At 44.7% G+C, this 22061-nt stretch overlaps 1 protein-coding gene across 5 annotated transcripts in view; it reads right to left on the bottom strand.

Moving 5' to 3' along the window:
- The window catches only part of YEATS2 (YEATS domain containing 2), a 48282-nt gene extending 26669 nt beyond the window's left edge, over window positions 1–21613 (bottom strand). For 3 of the 5 annotated variants that reach the window (XM_082767395.1, XM_082767396.1, XM_082767399.1), the window contains exons 1-13: window positions 21517–21613; window positions 21148–21255; window positions 18068–18165; window positions 17842–17934; window positions 14981–15223; window positions 13184–13299; window positions 11912–12073; window positions 10159–10270; window positions 8666–8710; window positions 7487–7673; window positions 5625–5864; window positions 3569–3727; window positions 1002–1105 (exon numbers count right to left, since the gene is read on the bottom strand). In XM_082767395.1, the coding sequence (XP_082623521.1) occupies window positions 1002–1105; window positions 3569–3727; window positions 5625–5864; window positions 7487–7673; window positions 8666–8710; window positions 10159–10270; window positions 11912–12073; window positions 13184–13299; window positions 14981–15223; window positions 17842–17934; window positions 18068–18165; window positions 21148–21247 (1659 nt within the window). In that variant the 5' untranslated portion in view covers window positions 21248–21255; window positions 21517–21613. The remainder of the gene's footprint in view (window positions 1–1001; window positions 1106–3568; window positions 3728–5624; window positions 5865–7486; window positions 7674–8665; window positions 8711–10158; window positions 10271–11911; window positions 12074–13183; window positions 13300–14980; window positions 15224–17841; window positions 17935–18067; window positions 18166–21147; window positions 21256–21516) is intronic. The other 2 variants (XM_082767397.1, XM_082767398.1) reach the window with 2 other exon arrangements.
- Between the last annotated feature and the right edge of the window lie 448 nt (window positions 21614–22061).

Raw genomic sequence — 22061 nt, 5'->3', positions numbered from 1 at the left:
ACCTTATAGAAAGAACTGTCCCACATCAGTGAAAAATAAATCTTTTGTTTTTGTTTTTTTTTTTAACGTTAAGTGAAATCCTTAACATCCAGGCTCTTAAAAAGCAGAATAGCCAGCTGCACACCTGACATTTAAAATGCTACTCCAAAGTAATTGCTCCCGAGAGCAATTGTCAACACATTTTTCTTAACAGATGTAGGACGCATTTCAGTTCCAAATGTGAAACCATTTGCTCTCCGCAGGCTGACTGAAAAACCTCCACCCCTTCCCCACCATATCCAGGACTAACATTCTTGTGACTCAGAGACAGGGAAACGCTCCTGTTTTCAGCAGCACACCCACCAGATGCTTTCAGAAAGAACCTCACTGACGCCACTTGCCTGACAGAAATATCGTTCCTTGTGCAAGACGTGGGAGAGGTTTTATCTGAGATAATTCAGCTCCATACCTTTGGGGCTTTGCAGCTAGAAGCGTGAACCTTATTCATCACTGTTTGTTTATACATTCAGTTACTCTACTGTTTACATGAACGTTTTTCTAAATGTAGGAAGTTGTAAAGCCATTAAATGACCTATTTTCAGGCTGCTAGGAAAAGCTGCTGCACAAGATAATGAGCCAAGTGGAGGTTTTGAGGTAGGCACCTCTGGTTTAATCATATACTGTCACTAACAGAGTGAAAAAGATCAAAGTCAGTCAGAGAAGAGCTCTTTTGACAGATAAGACATTTTGCGAGCTATGCCCTTTACAGATTTCCTTGTAGAATAGCAAAAAAATGGTGCCTTTAAACAGAGGAGTAGGCAAGTTTAATTAGAGCTGCATGAATCAACGCTATCATCTTGTATAACCACCACGTTCTCATGGGTACAGCTGTTTGAGTAAATCCTCATATGAAATGAGGACCAAAAGAGTTGCCTGAAATGTAGAATTTATAATACTAAAAAGCCCTACTGAATAGGAAGCTGGGTTTTAAACAGAAAGTATACACCTAATAAGAACATTACCTTGACAGCTGAGGTTACAAAGCCGCTCCCATGGGTCTTTGATACAGGAGATCCAGTTCTGTGAGAAGCCTGACAAACATTTGTCAGTTTGCTGGTTGGGCTCCCTGTGCATCGGGAAATAAAGCAGATTTCAGGTAAGAGCCGAATCTATATTGCCCCTGAGGTACACATAACGAGGTCGGTACATCAGTGGGAGTTAGCATGGGCACAAAACAAATCAATTTTCATTACAAATGTATTAGGTCTTTGTCTCCATCACCTGTATGAAATGAAAAAGGAGACTGCAGTGTTTGTTAAGAGTTTCTCACTTGTACTTCCCCCCAGGTGGCTCTAAAACCCAACGTGGCTCCGTGATGCTCCTGCACAATTTTCACATACAGGATCCACACCCCAGACAACTCCCTGTCCACTCAGAGCTCTCTGCTGCAAAGGGTCAAGTAACTCCTGGATAAGTGAGCATAGCAGCTACTAGTGAGAATTCAGGCAGAATCTGCTGATGCAAACATAGCTCCCTCCACTGCCCAGAAACCCTCTGAACCTACGCTAGCCTTAAACACTGGTGTTGGGAAGGTTTGAAGGAAACTGGGAGGAAAAAGGAAGGTCAGAAAAGGAGGGACACTGGGTGAGGAGTAACCAGAGGAAAGGACAGAGCAAGGCAGGGAAGAGGAAGAACTAAAAACGAAGAACAAAGACAGGCTCCTGTGGCTAAAGAATGCTGCTCCTGAAAAATTGTGCCACAGCACTGCCCTCCTCCTGCACCTGAGATGGGTGGGGGAGTTCGGGCACAAAAGGTCAGCGCTGAACTGGCCCTGTATTATTAGGGTATGAATACAACCTGTTGCTACTTAGCAGCACTTTGGTTACTGCTGCAGGTTTGATTTTGTAGCTCCATTTGTTTAAGAGATGCCACAGCTCACACATGAAAACACAGTCATAGTCTCTCACACGGTTGTTTTACAAACTGCACTTACATTTAAAAGTAAACTGTGCAGCCATTTCTCAAAACAATGGGATTTATAAAGTCTGGCTTACACAAAACATGAAGTTTCACACCTTAGTCCTTTTTTAAATATGATCAGCAGTTTTATCAAAAAACATCCTGGTGACTTTGTCCATACGCATTACCCTCAATCCCACCCAGCTCCCAAAGCCCAGTCCCACATTCCCCTTGTTCCACATGGGGTCTGGTGACGTGGCTATCCGACAACAAAACAGTTTGGGGAGGGGAAGGTATTAATTTCCTGCTCTGCTGCTGATCTGATTTGGCTGATGTAGGATAAAGGGAAGTGGCAGGAATACAAGGGGAAGGAGAGACAGCAGGCAGTTTCTTTCAGGCCAGTCTGTACTTAAATAACACTGATGTAGTGGGAAAGTGCACCTTTAGTGGCATTCAGACTTGCACGTCCAAACCACCTGGTACTTCTACAGATCTATCCTCTGTGCAAAAATCACTACTATGAGAATACGAAAGTTACCCAAACCATGACAAACCACGTATGCAGAACAGACAGTCAGGCTGAAGGTAAAGGAAGAAACAGGAGAAAAGCAAAATGAAAAGCCCTACTGGTAAAAAAGCTTCAGCATTACCAAGAAAGACCCAAAACACACTTAAAACATTCAGCTGTGCTTTCCCTCCTAAATCCCCCTGTGATGAAATTAAAATGTGCACAACATGGCAGCTGTGTTCCCTCACAGAAAAGGGAACATTACCAAGAGATCTATTTTTGCATTTTTACAGCCGTGCACAACAACCACTTTGTGTCACACGGACACTGCAGCTCAACACACAGCTCTGCAGAACCATTCTGAGATGCTGGTAAGCACACACATCCACAAACAAGTGTGCTCTTAGAAAGCCATTCTTGGCCACAAGTTGTAACACATAAATGGCTTTTGAGTGATTTTTCCTCCAGCACTTCCACACAGATTAGCAGTTGACTACCACAGCCATCACCCAGTCTCCTGGGGTTCAGTGCTCTTCCCCTCCTGGCCCTAGGCTTCTGTCCCCTTTCAATGCACCAAGGGAACCCAGTTAGAGGAATCCACACTGGCTGCATTCAGACCACCTACAAGTTGAGAGCAGCAACAAGAACTAACCTCTGTTCTCCTGGTAACCTGGCTCTATCAACCACTTCAACACACTTACAGCACAGGACTTAGGACTAGACCCGTAAGTTGCTGCCAGCTCCCCATGCTCTTTGCCCATGCCCAAGACAGAGTCCTCACCCAAGCACCCGCGTGCCATTTCTGTTTAAAACCTCCGTTCATCACAACCTCAACTCCCCTTCCCTTTTGGCTGTACAGATCAGGCTCTCTCTGAATAGAGATCTATGAATTCACTTCAGGCTTACACTACGTGCTGTTCCCTGAAGGGAGTCAGTCATGTTAAGCTCCACCATACCCTCAACCATGCTCCAGGACACTTAAGCAGCACCACCACTCTTCCTTTGCTGAGTACTCTTGTAACAGAACAGACTGAAACGCAGTTATTGCAGTCATCACTTAAAAGGGAGAGCAAATTGGATGGGTAAGACTAAGTCACTGCCTTCTTTGATCACACTACACACCTGTGCTTGTGGCTGCTGCTCCAACCATCTGTCCAGGCTTGTCCACAACAACATACGGGTTATTAATGACTGAACTAGCAGAGCCTTGCTTCATGTGCACCGGAGTGGAGGTTGGGGTACGAGGTAGCGGAGATGGACTAGGGGTCGATATTGGAGAACCTTCAGAAAAAAAGTCCAATGCTTCTATCTTGTAAATGTTGTGAGAACACAAAAATACAGCAATAGTATTTGTACAAATGATTTAGAGAAGGAATATCTTTGAGGATGCATTTCCCAGCCTGAGACAGATGTTAGGATTTAGAGAAGAAAGGGTGAATAGAATGAAAGTTAAAAGGAGTGTAAAGCACTACGGCTCATACCTACCCCGGACATTCTCTGTCTGCCAGGACAAACAGGGTTCAAAGGGAACTTTAGAAGCTATCTAGTCCACCCCTGAATCCTGAGGTGGATTATCATCATGTAAATCATTCTCACTGCCAATGAGTCCACCCAATGAGAAGAAGAAAGAGAGCAGAGTTCCTTGATGTGTGCTCTCTTTCCCTCTTGGAGCCCATGCTGCAGGCACCCCAAGCCAAGAACCAAGCAGCTCACACAACAAGCTGTGTGATACAGCAGCTAGCAGGCAGGCCAGACCACTCTTGTCTCTTCATTGCTCTCATTACAGCAGAAGACCTTGAAAGCAAACAGTATAGAATGTGCATCTTCTGGTTAAGAGGACCAGGATAGAGAGAGAAAAACAGAAGAAAAAAGATGCACAAGGGGGTAAGAAAGAACTGCAGAGATAAGGACAGGCAAGAAAAGTCATCAGAGAAAGAAGGCAGCAAGCATGCTAAACTTCAAGTGCCTGTCAATCTGCTTTCTTGGCAGCAATTGACTACTAAAACGGAACATAAATGCTCATCAAATAAATTATTTTTCTTATAAGCTGCTCTAGAAATAGGAAAGGGGTGATTTTTCTCAGCAGACAGAGAGCCTTGGAAAATACTTTGCAGAGCAACATTTATATTGCAAAGAGCAACAAAGAATAGGATTTTAAGAAATAGGATTTTAACAAGGATTTTAAGAAAGAGAGGACGCACTATAATTATTGCTTTCTGGACAGCCTTGGAGAAAGAAGATTAGGAGTAGAGCTTATTGGGAAAGAAGAAAACATTTGGCATAGGTTCAAATATAAATCACTAGCACTTTGAAGGTATCAAGGAGAAATATTGAAATTTTGAATAAAAAAAGCACACTTGAGGAAAATGAGCTGGGAGCAAGCTGACCATTAGAAATCACACACTGATCACCTAAGGTGCTACATCCTCTGACCTGAACACCAGAAAATGAAGGAATGTAGCGGGTCATCTTTCAGCTTCATAATATCTGACACAGTGAGCTATACATTAAAACTTTTTGATGTAAAACATCATCCAATGGATGGCACCATGCCCAGGCAGGGAAGGGACTGTATGTAAAGTGAGTAAACAGCACCTTGACCGTGTTTGGCTGGGAAACTATCAAAAGAGCATCACATTGCTCACTGCAGTCAGCTGAAAAATTAATGCAGAGGCTGCATGTCTGGAAGAGGAAGACCGAAGTTGTTCCATCTGAGGAGGTATCACAAGTATAAGAGGGACCATTTGAGTGAACAAGGTTGAAAATAATTTGCCAAGTAATCAGAAAGGGATTTCTTCTTAATCCTTCCCTGTTGTCTGAAAGAGGGAGGGAGAAGAACGGCTTTTTCCCACATACAAACAGCCCGCATGGAAGTTGTGTCCTTGCCTGGGCCTTTCTGTGGGTAGCAGTCCAGTTAAGGACTATCATTTTCGCACCTAAAAGTATTCATGAAAAGGGAGAGCACAGCTCTCATCCCACTTTTGATCTCATGTGAAGTATTTCACACTTGCGTTTTTTTCCTTGACCATTAAGAAGTGTGTTCAGCTCCTTACTCTAGTTTCCTACTGCCTGATGTTCAAACATTCAGGCAATCAGGGGAAGGACACAAACCGAGTCCAGCTTGTTCCATCTCTTGCTTTCCAGGGTGAAGCACTCAGATAGGTAAACTAACATTCACCTGATACAATCTTGCAACTCATGGTGATAGGCTGGAAGGATTTTCCGGGTGACTCTGCAGGGCTTGGAATCTGACCTTGAGGCACTATTTTACAGCTAGCTGCAATGGGTTGGAAGGCTGAATTTCCATGAGAGCCAAAGGGAACTTTCTGGGTGGCTAATTTGGTGGGAGTCCGTTCTATCGAAGATGGCAGGGAATAAAACGTGGCATGTCTTTCGGTTTCAGCATTCCCAGGGAATCCTGATTAAAACAGGGAAAAGAAGAGAAATAGATCTTAGGCTGAGACATCTAATTCCTTACTGTGCTTCTCTACACAAACAAAACAAACGTATGACAAATGCCCTCTGGAAGGAAGGAAGGAGAAAGCAACTGGTGGGCAGTGCTCAACAGGGAGAAAAAGGTGTGAAGGGAGTTGCTTCTGCGCACATCTGTCAGGTTTGTCTCTGAACCAAAGAAAAAAAATGCGAACATACACAGCCTGTTCAGCTTTGGTAGGTCATCAGCCACTTCTTACACATTTTCTTTAAGAGACTCTTCCACTGACAGAAAGCCATGGATAGTGTTGTGTCCACAGACAGGGTTTCACACAACTAATGCAGAATTTCCTTCACAAGAAATCTTGCAGTGCATTTTTTTGGAGTAAGAGCACGAGGAAACCAACTGCTGCCTTCTGACCCGGGCTAAGGAATCAGTCTTATCTGATGTAAAAGGAGGTTATTTAACCTTGACCTGATGAGAGAAGCCACTGCCATTTTGCCTAAGAAAGAGGCAGTTTTACCTCCTTTCTCCACCTGAAGGTGCTGCCCATTTTCATGTTTCAATAAAACGGTGTGCATTTAAAATTTGGCTTCATTTCCTCATTTTTAGCTGTGCTGCCATAAGAAAACACTGAACTTAAACAGCATTCTTCTTGCTAAGCCAGGACAATGCCCCTGGCATTGCACCACTGAGCAGAAAGCTCACCATGCAAGACCTGAGCATTACAGCCATTCCTTTAACACAGGAATTCAGGATAGATTACTAAAGGAATGAAACCGTGTTGCATGTGATTATATTTTGAAATACAGTTGCTGTTTCCAGCAAATTTCTCTCACTAAATTGTACAAACCATAAAGACCTCCTTGTTTCTCTGAGCAGTTAACTGAGATTTGTCCTAATGTTATATATTACAGAAAAAAAAAAAAAAAAGAAACAAAAAAACAGTATCAGAGGCACAGTTTTTAATACTTCCCACAATCTAGAAATCAGAATAGCCTGCTGAAGTGGCCAGTACCTAGATTGCTTCAGGCAATTCCAATGATGCTACAGCATCAATTGCCAGCACACTGCAGTGGGCACTGCATTTCCAGATCTTACAGGTGGGAATGAGACCAACAAATATACACTAAGTCTTCCACTCTCTACTTTCACCATCACAGTTACACAAAAAGTTTTTCCTCAAACACATCACATGTTAGGAACCAACAAATATAACTGAACACATCACTACACTAATTCCTTAAATGTATACACAATCCCCAAGACATCCAGAAACCTAAAAGCCCTCTGAAAAAAGTCTGCCAAGAACAAAACTACAAGTGCTATTCAACAACCTTTTTCCAACTACGCACACTGAACGAAACTCCACATTCACTAAGTTTAACAAAACAGAGCTCGCTCAACAAACTCAAAAAAAAAAAAGATTTAAAAAAATCAAATAAATGATAACAATTTCTAAATTATGTTTCCTAGTACAATAAGGAAATAATTGTCTGAGGTAAGCAAAGAGGACGTATCAACCTTTAAGCCAAAGGAACTATTAAGAGAAAGTACCCAGAAGCCATTCCAAGAATTCCAGTCGCAGCAATACCCATTTGCTTTACCTTTGTCTGCAGAAGCATCTGGGCTGGAGTCCCGCAGCTGTTTAATTGGCGAAGAAGCTTTGACTGGTGCTGGGATACTCAATGGCAGTGGTAAAGATGTAGGAACATCAGAAAGGTCAGACTCTGAAGACTGGGAAAAAAGATATTCCTCGCCGAGCGAATGCCTATGTAGCTCCACATCCACTACCTTCCAGAAACAGGTGAAAAGATGACATTAGTATCCAGTAGTTAGGTAAAGATTGTGAAAACAACTATGCCTTTTTGCTTTAACTATTATTTTAAATGTCTGGAAACCTCTGCCCTTCCTCCCCCAAACTCTGCATAAAATTTCCATCCATTTCCATGAAGCTCCCCAGGGCTAAGACAAGAATCTTTCAACACTAAAGCACCATGGTAAAACAGAGCATCTCTCAGTCCCCGGGGAAAACTGAATAGCAAACACTGCAAGGAACACAAAGCCCAGGCTCCAGGTGAGCTCCTTAGGGACAGGCACAAAACTGTAGCTTGCCTTTTTGATAAGGTCCTCAGAAAAGCACCACTACATCATCTACTCTTCAAAAACGTACTTTCATCACCATAGCAATTTCATGTTAAAGTTTTCTCTAACGATTGAAAAGCTGAAGCAATGCTATTTCAGAATAAAAATTTCCATTCAGTACAGTCTAACAGGGGAAAAAATAATAAAAGAAACCTTAGGGATATAACAAACTGAGTAATTCATTCATTTCTTTTATTTAAAGTTTTCAGAGTTAATTTTCCATGAAGGTACTGAATGTTGACATGGGCAGACCTTTTCTTAATTTACTGAATATTTTCAGCAGAATAGCTAGCTTTAATTTAAAATTCTTGATGTCTGAGATCTGTAGCACATTAGAAAGCAAATCAAGACATTTGGTACCAAAGGCTCCAAAAAGAAACAAAGAACTGTAGTACAAGTTAAATTCTTTATGAAAGAGCTGGAAACAGTTTCCTCTGAACTAGAAAGGGAAAAATGATTGTTGTTGTGCACAGTGACAAGGTGTCATAATCGTTTCATTTAACAAGAGAGCAAAACCTACATTCCAGAAATTGTGAAATCAAATGGGTCTGACTCGGTGCTCAGTCCCTTCTATCTTTTTCTTTCTAAACATCTTTAAGGGAATCAAAGTACAACATCCATCCCGCAACCAGCTGGCTCACCGTTTCTGCGCCGAGTGTCTGCAGGCCTGTGTAAGTCCTGTCCAGCTGGATAAAGCAATAAGATATGTTTATATTAACCAATGCAGAGGCAGCACGTTAGCTAGAATTTACAGTACTACCTGTTTGAAAGGAGTTGAAACTACATCACACAAGCAGCAGTGCATCAGGTTGGTTCTGAACCCATGGGGCCAGAAAAACGTGCACTATTAAGGACCCTCTTCTGCTAAGAAGCCAACCACAACCCAAAGCCCACACTGAAGTAGAAAGGAGCAAAAAAGCTGAAGGAAATGAGATTTGTTGGGGAGATACTATTTCGTCTAAGAATAGCCTTTGAGGAGTATCTTTTTTTGATTCCTGAGGTCTAAATAAAGAAATAAACAGCATGGATTTGCTGACTCAAGATCCTCACACTACTCTGCCAGGTATGAGCATCAGAGAGTCTTCTCACGAGTGCTTCTATTATGAAGCATGACAAGTAACATTTTCAGTTATTTTTATTCCATAGACTGGCTCCATTTTCCTCTGTAGGCTGCACAACACCCACCATGCTGTTCGCAATTTCTTCTGAAGTTCAGCAGAAGCTTGAGTCACGCAGCCACACGGAGGTGCAGTGCATCACAGGAGGTTCAGTGAAGGAAGCTAGCCCACACAGGAGGAATGGGACTCAAGCACGTAAAGCAAACTGCATCAGCTTATACACTTCAAGTGTTCAAAGGCACGTGTTTTTCTCCAAGCACATTTTTCTCATAGTCTACATTAAACGTTCCCAAGTTCCAAGGAAACATTTTCAATCTTCTCTACTGTCTCCATATGTGGTTACACCTCGGTATTTACATTAGTAGGAAAACCATAATTGCAGGTAGGGCTTAAATAAAACTAATCATGCTGCTCACATGAAAATAAACCAGCCCAGGACTTAATGCCTCTAATGCTAGGCACTGCTAATTAAAACAAAACCAACAGGATTGGCCTAGTTTACCAGGGCTGCTGCATGCTATAAATCCTATTGAATGTCACAGGGCAGGTGAATGATTTGAAAGAAGGCTCTGTTCAGAAGGAACGAGCGGCAATCTCAGCCTCTCCCTGCCCACTCTGCCATCAGAGATAATCTCTAGCTGGTACGTGCAGGTGCGGAAGGAAGACAACAGTTACAGCAATCACTGCCAGCGGAAAGACAGCCCTGCAGCAACCTGTCAAGCTAAAGCCAGCGAGAGCATGCTAAAAATCTCATGCTGTAGGGGAACAATAGGTAAATGCTTTGCTTCTGCAAAGCTGGGCTCCTTGGCTACGGCATGGCCTTTAACACAGGCAAGGTAAGGGACTTTCCTGGATCTTTTTTGATTCTTCATTTCAACTGTTCACGTGTAAAAGAATGGCAGGGAAAAAATACAGAGACAGAAGCACACACATACAAGCGGATGCTCTTCTAGATCATGCAGAGAGATTATGGAGAGCTCATTTAATTGCCTTTCTCAAACATTCTATTCAAATACCTTCAGATTGTGTATGATATCAATCCTCTTGTTCTGGCTATCCTTAAAGTGTATCTGGACTCTCACAGGGAATTCTCCCCAGCCTCTCCTGGTCAGGTGGAATGGAGGTTCTCTGGAAACAAATGGTGATTCACATTTTGTATGCAGAACCGGTAGAGCTTTCACCTACCTCTTTTGCAGAAAGCCAAAAACTGCTTGTCTAACTGACAACCAAAGCTAGCTTAAGGCCTACTATTCACGACAGAGAGGATGCAATCAAACCCACAAATTCTAATTTTGGGGACAGCTGAAAACTTGCTTTTATTTCACACAAGTGGACAGAGAAGGAAATGGTGTAAGAGCTGGATGAAAGGCTACAGGAAAAACATAAAAAAAAGACTGTGTAATGACAAAAAATACTTGCTTTAAAAAAAAAAGTCAGCACCTAGGACACTAGGCTCCAAGGTGAGTTTTCATTGCAACATTTTGCAATCTTTCTGCTGTTCCCTGTCTAGTAGCAAAAAGGCATACGCTTCATGTAAGGCCAATGAAACAACATAGACTACAAGGAAAAGCTAACTCAACCAATGTCATTCTCCAATCCGAAAAAGAAGGGCAGATTTATCTCTAGCATTTAGCATTACTTTTTTTCCTTTAATATTTTAGTTTGTTGTTGTAAATCCCAAATGCAGTTTTGCAATGAAACAAAACACTGACTTCTTCTTAGTCCAGAACACAAATGTTCATGGAAATGACTAGAGCTGTATGACAAGAAGAAATCTATTAACTACAGGAAATTAAACAGAAGACAAACAGCACCGACATCAGATACAGTAAACTGAGAAAGGCACAAAAAGAAAGCAGTCAAGTCTAATTTAGTATTCTATACCTGAAACAGAAAGGAGTTTGTTTTCATCCTGTTCGGCATCACCTTCTCAGAATCATTAACTAGCACTAGCACTTCTTATCTCAGATACGCCTTTCTGGAGTTGCCCATCAGCCAATTTAATTTTGCCAGAATTAAGTTGCCATTTTGTATGGAGGTGTTCTGCCCACTTCCCTCTAGGCAGGCAACTGAACCCTAAGAGAATAATTTCTTCAGGAAAACACGAAGCATTTTGGACTATCTTTTCCAAAGAACAAGAATGAAAAACTGACAGGGCACCTGCCTGCAGTAGCAAACACAGAACTGGGCCTGCTGATCACAACAGGGTCACAATTTTGACTACAGGTTAGGTGAGGACAGAGAAACTGCCTTGTTTCTGTAGCAGCAATACCATGATACTGATGGGATATTAATTCCACAAACCATGAAGTCAATGCCACTGATCTCACTGCAGTACAGAAATACCTGGGAGAAAGATAAAACTTGCCCAAACATACATACACAATTAAAGCTACAGGTAAAACAGCTTTCTGAAACCTCTCTTTCTGTTCCACATACCACTGGGAAGAAGGAGGAGAACATCATCTTTCCAAATGCACCTTGCACAGCAGACAGTATAATGCATACAGATGTACAAACTCACAGGGATAACAGGGGAAATGCAATAGAGAACTTTCACCAGTACGGAAAAAAAAAAAAAAAAGTTTGGTACATTTGATACAAAAAATAATGTAATTATGCTGTTATTTTGAGAGTCTGTCAAGCCAAGCTGGAGGTTAAAGAAAGACATGAAACAGAAGACCAGGAGAAGAAGGTGCTAACTTAAAAAAAAATTTTGGCACTGTAAGCCTGGCAAGCATAAATAGGAGAGTGACAACTGGAAATTACCTCACTTCTACCAGGTCGTTAGGTTTGTAACTGGGATGTAAGAAGAACCAAACTTTCTTGACAAAATGATTTATACTGGGTTCTCTCCGAGAGCCTCGGACGTACACCATCCATTTATGGGTTGACTGATCATTTTCTTCTCTCTTGTCAGGGGGAATGTACCTGGCAGAGAAATTAAAAAAAAAAAAAAAAAAAAAAAAGGATGGTAAAATGTCCACGTGTAACTTATCCAATGTATACTTCTGCTAATTATTCTATATTCTGACAGTTCATCAAGATCTGCAGAAAAAAACTCCTCCAGAAACAGAAATCTCATAATTTACTCTATACTCCCAATATATTCCCTCATTCCAGTGCACAACTGCCATAAGAAATTCATCCAGTTAAAAAATTGATTCTTAATCAGGAAGACTTAATTTTAATATTTTGTCAGCTTCAAATCCTTTTCCTCATCTTTTGTGAGACATCAAGAAGTCAAACTGCTCTAAAACACAGCGTCAGCAACTCTGCTACCATAAATCCAAAAAAAAAAAAAAAAAAAGCAATTATTCTTATACATTTTAAAGAAGCTCTTAGTCAATAATTGGCTCTGGGTCTAGGATTAAGTAGATTTTCAAGACAATTCTAATACCGTAAGTCTCATCAGCTAACATTTGCTACTTTCTGTGCAAAAGAAAATTAACTTCAGTAGTACAGGGTAGAGAGTTAAAACCTTGACTTGTCCATAGCTTCCAAAAATGAACGCTTTTATTCGCTACTTTCTTCAAAGTTCAACAATTAGATAAATTAACCTGTCTTCAATTTTTTTGTGGGGGAAATATAAAAACCATAAAGAATTTCTTCAAACTATTTCACAGAGTTTTTCTCATAATTTCTCATTTGGGGTTGGTTTGTTTGGGGCAGGGGGAGAGTCAGGTGGTTGTCTCTTTTTTTTTTTTTTGTTAAACACATCCCTATGCACACATCAAAATAGCAATTAGGACAAATTGCTTTTCAGCATTTTCGTGGGAAAACCTGGGATTTTATAATGGACAGAGAAGGCTTAATCACCTCAAAAGAAACAGACCTTAAAACCTCTATTTATACTACCTATTAAAACACCTCTTCCCCCAACAAAAGGTCTTGCAGATACTCAAGGAGGGAAGCCTTGGGTCCAGTGCCAAGAGCAATACCTCCCACTGCAGCAGCCTAACAACTTTATCTCCTAATTTTAACCTCTTATTCCATTTGATTGTGAAGTAAAGGCCCATCACGGAGACTTTGGATACTAACTTGGAGACGTTGCCAACCACAATCGTTTTCTTCACATACAGCCGTGAAGTCTCGTCGGTTGGCAGCCCGGCATTTCGTTGTCCTGGTTTCTGAGAGCTTGAAACACCTGAACTGTCCTGAGGGTAGGGGAAGAAAAAAAAGGCAAACAAAAAAAAAACAAGCATTCTTCTTAAACATTACGTTGTTTGGCACTAGAAAAGTAAAGTGTTGTTAATAAAGAAAACCCACATAGTTAAAGGAGAGATCAACCCAGTGATGCCCCAAGCTGGAGCAAGGACAGTCACAGAAGCCTGGCATGGTGTCAGCTTCTATTCATCTTTCAGCCACCTCTGTGTTGGCCAAAGATGCCCCACCATGCTACAGCCAAGCAATCCAGCTGTTTCACCAAAGCCCCCCCTGCAGAAACTGTCTATACTGGGCTGGTGGTTTACGGTACAGGTACACGCTGTCTGCGTGCTTCTGCTGTGGACCCTAGGAAGGGTTTCAGCACACCGCAGGCCTGTTACCAAAGCTGCCACCCTGCTCACTGGATGCAGAAACAATGCTTTTTCTGCCACACCACATGGCAACTTGTCCAACTGCAGAATACAGCCATATGCGGTGGTATACACATCTCTAGTTTGGGTCAGAGGCTCTTCTCCTCTGGCATGGCCGAGATGGAAGAAACTGAAACGAAACAGAAGTTTCCTCTCAGAGAGCATTCAGCATTTCACCTGCAGCCAGTGAGCATCTCCCTCGGGAAGCTACCTGCCTCTGGTAAGGGAAGCAGCTGGGGCAGAGGAGCAAGCTGGGATGCTCAGCAAGCTGCAGCTTCTCTGCAGGAGAAATCACTTATCTTCTGCAAAGCTTCTCTTCAGTTGTCTAATGGCCCCTGTGATTACGAATGTGGCTCTTTTCTATTTCCTAGAGCAAGAGAGATGAAAATAAGGGAAGCTGGTGCTCGCTGCGAGATGTGGGCTATGTTTTAATCACATGGTACTGAGGACATGGCTTGAGGAGGACCTTTTGGGCAGCTGTATCTGTATCTAAGTGGGTTCTTAGCCACAACTGTACAATGATCTCTGCAGCTCCATCATGAGTCATACAGGGAATGGATCCACGTCAAAAGTAACACAGAAAAAAGCTCATGGAAGTATGAAAGGAGGTATTTTTAACGTGGATCAGTCTGGTTCAGTTAAACAAATGGTAACACTAGTTCAAGAGCAAGCAGTGCCACTGAGAGAAAACCAGCACATAGTGCACCCCCAGGAGGGGCCGACCCACCCCCCACTAGGCTGAGCACACAGTGCTGAGCAGCCCCAGCCCCAAAGGTTCAATCACTCAGAGCAACGCAGTCCCCAGGGGCACCCAGCAGCATCACTACGTGGAATATCACCAGCTCCCAGAGCACAGCACTGGGAATGACACTTCTTGCTCTTCCCTCCAGGCTCTACCCTTCCTGACACAACTTCCATCCGCACAGCAAAACCCTGTGCTCAAGCCGTGAAACAGCTCCTTCCCCAGAGGCTCCCAACCCAGACAGCAGCAGATCAGCAGTGCTACCATGAACGCTGTCACTGCTGCCTGGCTGACCTCTCTGCTGGGTAAGACTGAACGAAGAGGAGTTACCCAAGTTACATACGCTTCAGTTAGCCTCACAGCAAAGCCAGGCTGAGAGTGGAAGCAAGCGGTTGGAGAGGGTAAGAAACAGATCTTCAGCAAGGTGGGTGACAACATGAAGAGCTCCTGGTGCCAGCACCGAGTCCAGACAGAGCACACACCTCCAACAACTTGACCACCACTCGCGTTTTACTTTACCCGGCCAGTATTTCTGCTCTGTCTCTGGTCCAGGCTGTTTGTCAGCCGCTCGTCTGCGTCCAAGTTGCCATTGTCCTTGTCCAGGAGAAAGTCATTGTGCTGGGAGAGCGAGTCGCTCTCGGAGTGGTTGGCGGATGGAGTGTCTGAGCCCTGGTTAGCAGGGGACGAGGATCTGGAGGGCGATTCCAGGAACTTCTTGATTGAAGGGTGATTGAGAATTGTTGTGTCACACGTCCTGGTCCCCTGCAACAGAGGCCAGGCAGATCCAGTAATTTATTTTCCCGCAGCCCAGATAAAACGAGGCAGTGCCAAAGGGGAAAATTCAACATGCAAATAACGAGCTAATATTTAATCAGCTGCCTTACAGAAAAAAAAAACACATATACCCCAGAAGAGAAAAGCTGACAATGGTTCTATAGAAGTAGGACCCCAGATCGAATCTGTTTCTTTAGAGCCTCTGATCCCCCAAATCTACCTAGCTTTGTAAAGGAGGGCTGCAGCACTGACACTTACAACGTCCCCTTGAAAATAACAGCATCCCCTCCTCTGCAGGCTTTCAGCGTACACAGAAAGACCACAGATGCCTGATTCTTGCAGGCAAGCAGGGTATGCAAATGTATGAGGCTCCTTAATTTTGCTACCAACTGGTGGTCTCGCCAATGCCCATGAGGCAAGATACATTTATTAGCAGCCTGCCTGCTGCCAAAGCTTAACAGAAGCTAAAGAGGAACATGCTTACGCACGCTTGCAAAATTTCATCAAAATGGATGTTTCAGAGCTAATGTTAGACCCTCCTGAACCTGCGAGGTTTAACATGCAGCCAGTACGGGCACCAGCACAGGGCAGAACTGCCCTCAGGAGGTGGCAGCAGCAGTGGAGCTGAATAGTCCCCCACCCTGGAGTTAAGGGCTCAGCTGAGAGCTTTCCTCCCAGCTGCCCGTGAGGCACATGACCTAAGCAACTGCCAACTCTCCCTGCTCAACAGTCCCTAGAAGAGTTTTGAAACCAAAATCCTGAACTTTGATATCTGGACAACACAAATCCTATTGGTTGTCCAAGCATTTGCAAGAGCTCTATGTGAAACGCACACACACACACACATATATATAAAAATCTTTAAAACAAGAAAAATCCTAAGCTTCCTTGAAGCCTTTTCAAAATAGACATAAATCAATAAACAACCAACCCATTTTCTGTTTTTTCATCCAGTGAACTGACCAACACCTTGTCCACTTATTTGTAGTAAAAACAAACAACCCAACAAACAACTAGAATTGTACAGAACAGGAAGCCCCAAAACCCAGAAGCACCAGGCTGAAGAACTGTTTGTGAGAACAGATCAGGAATTTGCAAGTCATCTTACAAGATCACAAACATTTACATATTAAGCACACTGAATTAAACTACAAAAATACACATTCCCTAAAGCAGACATAGAGGCAATCACTCCCTGCCAGCAGAATCGAGCACGTTAACCACACAACGAAAACAGACCAAAAAAATGAAACCAGCAACAAGTTCAAATTAAAAAGAGACCTGATTCAGCCAGCATGCAAAGCAGGACTTTTAGAAACAATACAAAATGAAATCAAAGGTACAGCTACGTTAGACATAAGCTCGTAACAACTACAAGAAAAACACAGCAAGGTCACACCAGTACGAGTGTTACAAACACTCCAAAACAACATATAACGTTAGCATTTCTGCAAACTGTGAAACTCAGCAAGGGAAAAAAAAAACACCCTGCATGGCAAAACAAGTAAACAGGGGGCAGAACAAGCTCTTGCTGACATGTGACAACACTGTATAAAGTACTTTAAAAGATCAGAATCTAGCTCAAATTCCTCAGCCACCCACACAAAACCAAAAGCAGAGAAGAGATCTCCAAGCCTCCCATCATAATCTTTCTCAGCTCTAGTTGCTCAATTCAAGTTCAGTGGGAGGAAAAACAAGGTGGACCATTACTTTTTTTTTTTTTCTGTCCTCCACCAAGTCTTCTGGAAATCAAAATAGGAAAATAGGAATAACAATGAGAGCCCTTGCTTGGTAGAGAAACTCTTACGGCACTGGAGTGAAACCTCAGCTCTCAGCACACATTAACAGGTTTCAATATCAGTTTAGATTTTTCCTGGAAAACGGCTACCATTTTTCCAACTCAGGGAGTTAACTAAAATAGGTGAACTGGCAGGGAGCTACATGTCAGGAGCCTGCATTCAGCCTCAGTGTGAGCATGGAACACCCCACAATTACCAGGCCATTAAAGAATCAGTGCTCAGAACGGGAGAGTTAACTTGTAGGGTTTCTGTTGTTTTATTTCTTAACCTCTTTGTGAATTTTTAATCTTTTGTGATAGCTCCTTGATTTACCTCATGCTTCACTGCTGCTATCAGCCTGGTTAACACACCATTAACAGAACGACTGCCTGGGTAAAGGAAGATTGTTTCACTGCCCAGGACTGAAGAAATGTGTGTGGGGTTTTTTTCTGACAAGTTTCTAAGCCCATCTACTTTCATTCCATTTGTGAGATGGGAAAATTTGGTCTTCACTCTCCAGTGCTTTGCAAGGATAACTGTGAGGTGTGGGAGAAGCCAGGTGCTCTGCTGCATGACAAAAAGTGTTTCAGGAGGCAGAACCAAGCGCTGCCCAGGGGCTTCTCACTTCAGTCAAGATGACTGACGTGGCCAAGGCCCAGCCAGTGACACCTACCAGGTCACCTCTCCCACTGCTCTCAGCGCGGGTTCAGATTCTTTTACTTCAGAAACTGCACCTCAAACCCCAACATTAGCTGTATAACCAGTGGGCTACACATCTCTCTTCACAAACACCCCTCAAAGCCTGTCTTTTCACAAAGTAATCTTTACCTCTCCAGCTTTAAGAAGACCAGCAGAAGCATAATAGTTAGCCACGATACAGGCACGCAGCTTATCCATCATCCTTCTTGCTTCAATCAGGCGCTATGAAAAGAAAAGAAGAGGTAACATATAGCAATGAATATATAACAATGAACAGATAACCACTACCCCAATCTCCAGAAGCAAATCACAGGACTTTAACTTTTTTTTTTTTTTAGTAAGAAAACCTTTATACCTGATCTATAACTTCAATTTCATGTTCTTTATTCTTCATCTCGACAGCAAACTGTTCTTTAATAATTGTCTCAATCTTCTGCACAGCAACATCTCGAGCTGCACAAGGCCATATATGAAAAAAAAAGAAGAAATATTTCAATCTCTGATGCTCCACTTGAAAAAAAACGAAGATAAATCATTAACAAGTGAGAAGTGATGTGATAATTTCAACATCAAAAAAATGTCAGGGATAACTTCTCTGCAAAAAAAGTAATTTGTCTTAACAAAAATCACATGCGTCTTTAAAAGCTGGCTTACGTGGAAGGCTATTTTTTTTCTTTTTAGGTCTGAGATGACAAACAACATATGACCAAACTGCTTACTTCTGTCCTACTGAAGCTGTAAACAGTAAAACAAAAAACAAAGAAACAAACGAAAAAATGTTATTGTCAAGTGCAGCTACCACTGCAATTGTGCAGAGTACCCTGGAATGCTATGTACATTTTTGTCTCTCCCTGGCCTAATTCATATCCAGGAAATTTACACTTCATGTAGCAATAATAATGCAAGCCAATATTTTATGTTTAGCACTGGCATGGAGCACAGCCTGCTCTGGAGTGCCTACAAGCCCTTTATTAGCCACAAAAGGAACTACGCTGCTGAAAGCTGGTGTGCCTCCTACAAAATCCTCTTCCAGAAGGGCTGAATCAGAGCAATCCAAGCAACCTGTTCTTATCGGTTCTAAGGACTTGGAAGAGCAGTTGTACTTCTAGAAGAAAGCCTGAAAAAGGTCCTCCAGCTTGTGTCAGAAGCACAATGACCACACCACAAGGCAGAGGAGAGAAAAACCAGCCTGGGTTCCCTAGAAAAATTTTATGTTGTTTCTCAACAGAACAGGAGGCAACAACACCAAGGCTGTGTTTTGAGCTTCAGAGGAAGCATTTGCTTGACTAAAGGGCATTTATCTATTCAAAGAGGCTTCTAAGATCCTACATGGAAAGAGCAAAGAAATGAAAAGCAAGGCAAAAATTGCTGGTGTGTTCCAGCTATCAGGTAATTACTGTGACAAGGAATTTTACCGTCCGATTGGGTACCTACAATGTGAGTAACATAACCTAGGCTTGCATTTGCAAGAGGGTATCCTACAGGTATTTACTGGTTTCCATATACATATATATACACATACACTATCTAGAACTAGAATTAGTTCAAGCCCACATTAAAACTGAATTATGATAGAATTGGTAGGATAGGATGAGTAATGCAAAATTAAAAACCATCAGAATATAATTTCTCCCCAACCACGAACTTGTACATGAACCACGTACTTGGGAAATTTGCATGTAAGGCTACACTTAAACTAAACTTGAACACAGTAAGGCATGAAACATGCTGCTCAGACAAAGACAACTGCATCTCTTCCCAAGACTGAGGCCGTGCAATACCAGGATTAAGACAATTAAAGCACTTTAGAATTTGTGGTTACATTACAGAGGCTTTTAAGAACGCTTTATTTTCATATTTTGTCCTGCGTAGCATCAACCACAGTCCTCAGTTAAGACTGTTAGCGAAATTTGTATTCTTAAGGTATTCTTGTATGGAAAATGGGGGGATCTTCTAAGAGAGAAAGACAGAAGTCAATTTGGAAGAATCACCTGAATAACAAGTTCCCTTTGGCAAGGACAACGTCCCAAGGCCCTAAGTCTGCTAACCATTAAGATCTTCCAAAGAGTGGCTTCCAAAGCAGGCTACAAACACCTTTACAGTGACACATACACATGACCAGAGCGAGTGGCAGGTTCCACCCAGCTCCAGCAATGCTCCCCTGCCAACCCCTTAACAGACCCGCCCAGAAAAACTGCAGGTCACCTTCCTCCAACTTGTCCACTTATACAGTGTCCTGCAAAGCATCCCCTGCAAAGCCACTCCCTGTCCCTCTCAAACCAGCAGCTGCAGCATCCTGCTGTCCCTGGATCTTCCCCAGGTCCTACAGCCAGCTGCATTTTTCTCAGCTCCCATTTCACAGAATCACAGAATTGTCTAGGTTGGAAGAGACCTCAAGATCGAGTCCAACCTCTGACCTAACACTAACAAGTCCTCCACTAAACCATATCGCTAAGTTCAACATCTAAACGTCTTTTAAAGACCTCCAGGGATGGTGACTCCACCACTTCCCTGGGCAGCCTGTTCCAATGCCTCACAACCCTTTTGGTAAAGAAGTTCTTCCCGATATCCGACCTAAAACTCCCCTGGTGCAACTTAAGCCCATTCCCCCTCATCCTGTCACCAGGCACGTGGGAGAACAAACCAACCCCCACCTCGCTACAGCCTCCCTTGAGGTACCTATAGAGAGCAATAAGGTCGCCCCTGAGCCTCCTCTTCTCCAGGCTGAACAAACCCAGCTCCCTCAGCCGTTCCTCGTAGGACTAGTATTTTCTTCACTTCTTCAGCTCCTCCCATTGTTATCCTCTCTCACTGGCCCACTCCCTGTCCCTGGGGCAGGCAGCTCTACCCTCACCTGCCCAAAGTCTGCAACCTGCCCCAGGCACCCAGCCAGGGGGAGGGCTCCCAGGGCAGAGATTTCTGACAGCCCCAGCGCAAACCCACCCAGCAGCTACCTCCATCCCTCCTTCCCTCGCTCTTCCTCTCTTCCACCCTCCCAAGCACCTCTCTCCCTGCCTCACCCCTCACACTGCTGGGAAGGAGCATGTTGCACCCAGAGGAACCAGCACACATGGCCGGGGCCCTAGGGAGCTCGTGCTAACTGCTGACAGGACCAGGGAATGGCCTCAAGCTGTGCCAGGGGAGGTTCAGGTCGAAATGAGGAGACATTTCTGTCAGAAGGAGCAGTCAGGCACTGGGACGGGTTGCCCAGGGAGGTGGTGGAGTCACTGTCCCTGGGGGTGTACACGGAGAGGTTGGACGTGGTGCTTGGGGACAGGGTTCGGTGGGTGACACTGGTGGTCGGGGGTGGCTGGAGCAGGGGTCTGGGAGCCGTTTCCCGGCCGTGCCAGCTCCCGTGCTCCATGCCCGTGCCGGGCGCTGCCTCAGCCGCAGCCCCCTGTGCGCGACGCCCCCCCAGGTGCCCGCGGCTCCCACCTGAGCGCTCGGCCGCGCGGTGCCGCTTGCTGGGCTGCGCGACGGCGATGTCCTCGTAGTCGGGGTCCTTCTCCGCCACCGCTCTCTTCATCCCGGACATGCTCCCGGCTGCCGCCACGAGGGGAGGGGCGGAGGCGTTACCGGCACCGGGCCAAGGGCTCCCCGCTCCCCGCCGAACCCCCCCTGAGGGCCCGGGAGGGGGGGGAGGGGGGGGCGGTGCCCGCTCGGCCCCGTCCCACGTGCGCTGCTCCCCTCCCCTCCCCTCCCCTCCCCTCCCCTCCCCCGCTCACACAAAGCCGCCGCCGCCGCCGCTCCCGCCCCGCTCCCCCCCTCCCTCTCCCGCTCCTTCCCCCTTTGCCCGCCGCTCACCCGCGCGGCGCCGCCCGGCCCCGGCCCCGGCTCCGGCCCCGCCGCCCGCGCTCAGCGCCGGCCCCGGCCCCGTTCCCGTCCCGCTGCCGCCTGCAGCGCCCCCGCCGCCGCCATGAGCGCAGCGCCGCGCGGCCCCTCAGCGCCGGGGCGGGGCCCGCGCAGGCGGACAGCGGCGGCGGGGCGGGGCCGGGCACAGCCCGCCCGGTTCCCCCCCCCACACGGCTCCCTCCCCTCACAGGACAGCGGCAGGAGCCGGGAGCAGCCCAGGTGCAGGGGAAGCACCGGTGTGCGAGGCTCCTGCCAAGCCGTGCTGCTCCCTCCCCGGCCACATTCCTGCCGTTCCGTCCTCAGTGCCTGCCATTTTTGCCTTCAGAGCCCCTTCGCATTCTTTTGGCTTCCCGGTACCCAGCACCAACTGCCCTGTTACATTTGTCACTTCTCTGCCCCTTGGCAGTCTCTTTGTGTGGGAATCCAACACAAGACCTAAGGAAAACAGGAAGGAATTTCCTCCCTACACCACCAAGCCACCCCCTGGATCTCAGACC

The sequence above is a fragment of the Aythya marila genome, assembly GCF_965140915.1.
Source record: "Aythya marila genome assembly, chromosome: 9".
In the NCBI taxonomy this organism is placed as follows: Eukaryota; Metazoa; Chordata; class Aves; order Anseriformes; family Anatidae; genus Aythya; species Aythya marila.
This window is presented reverse-complemented; position numbering and strand designations above follow the sequence as displayed.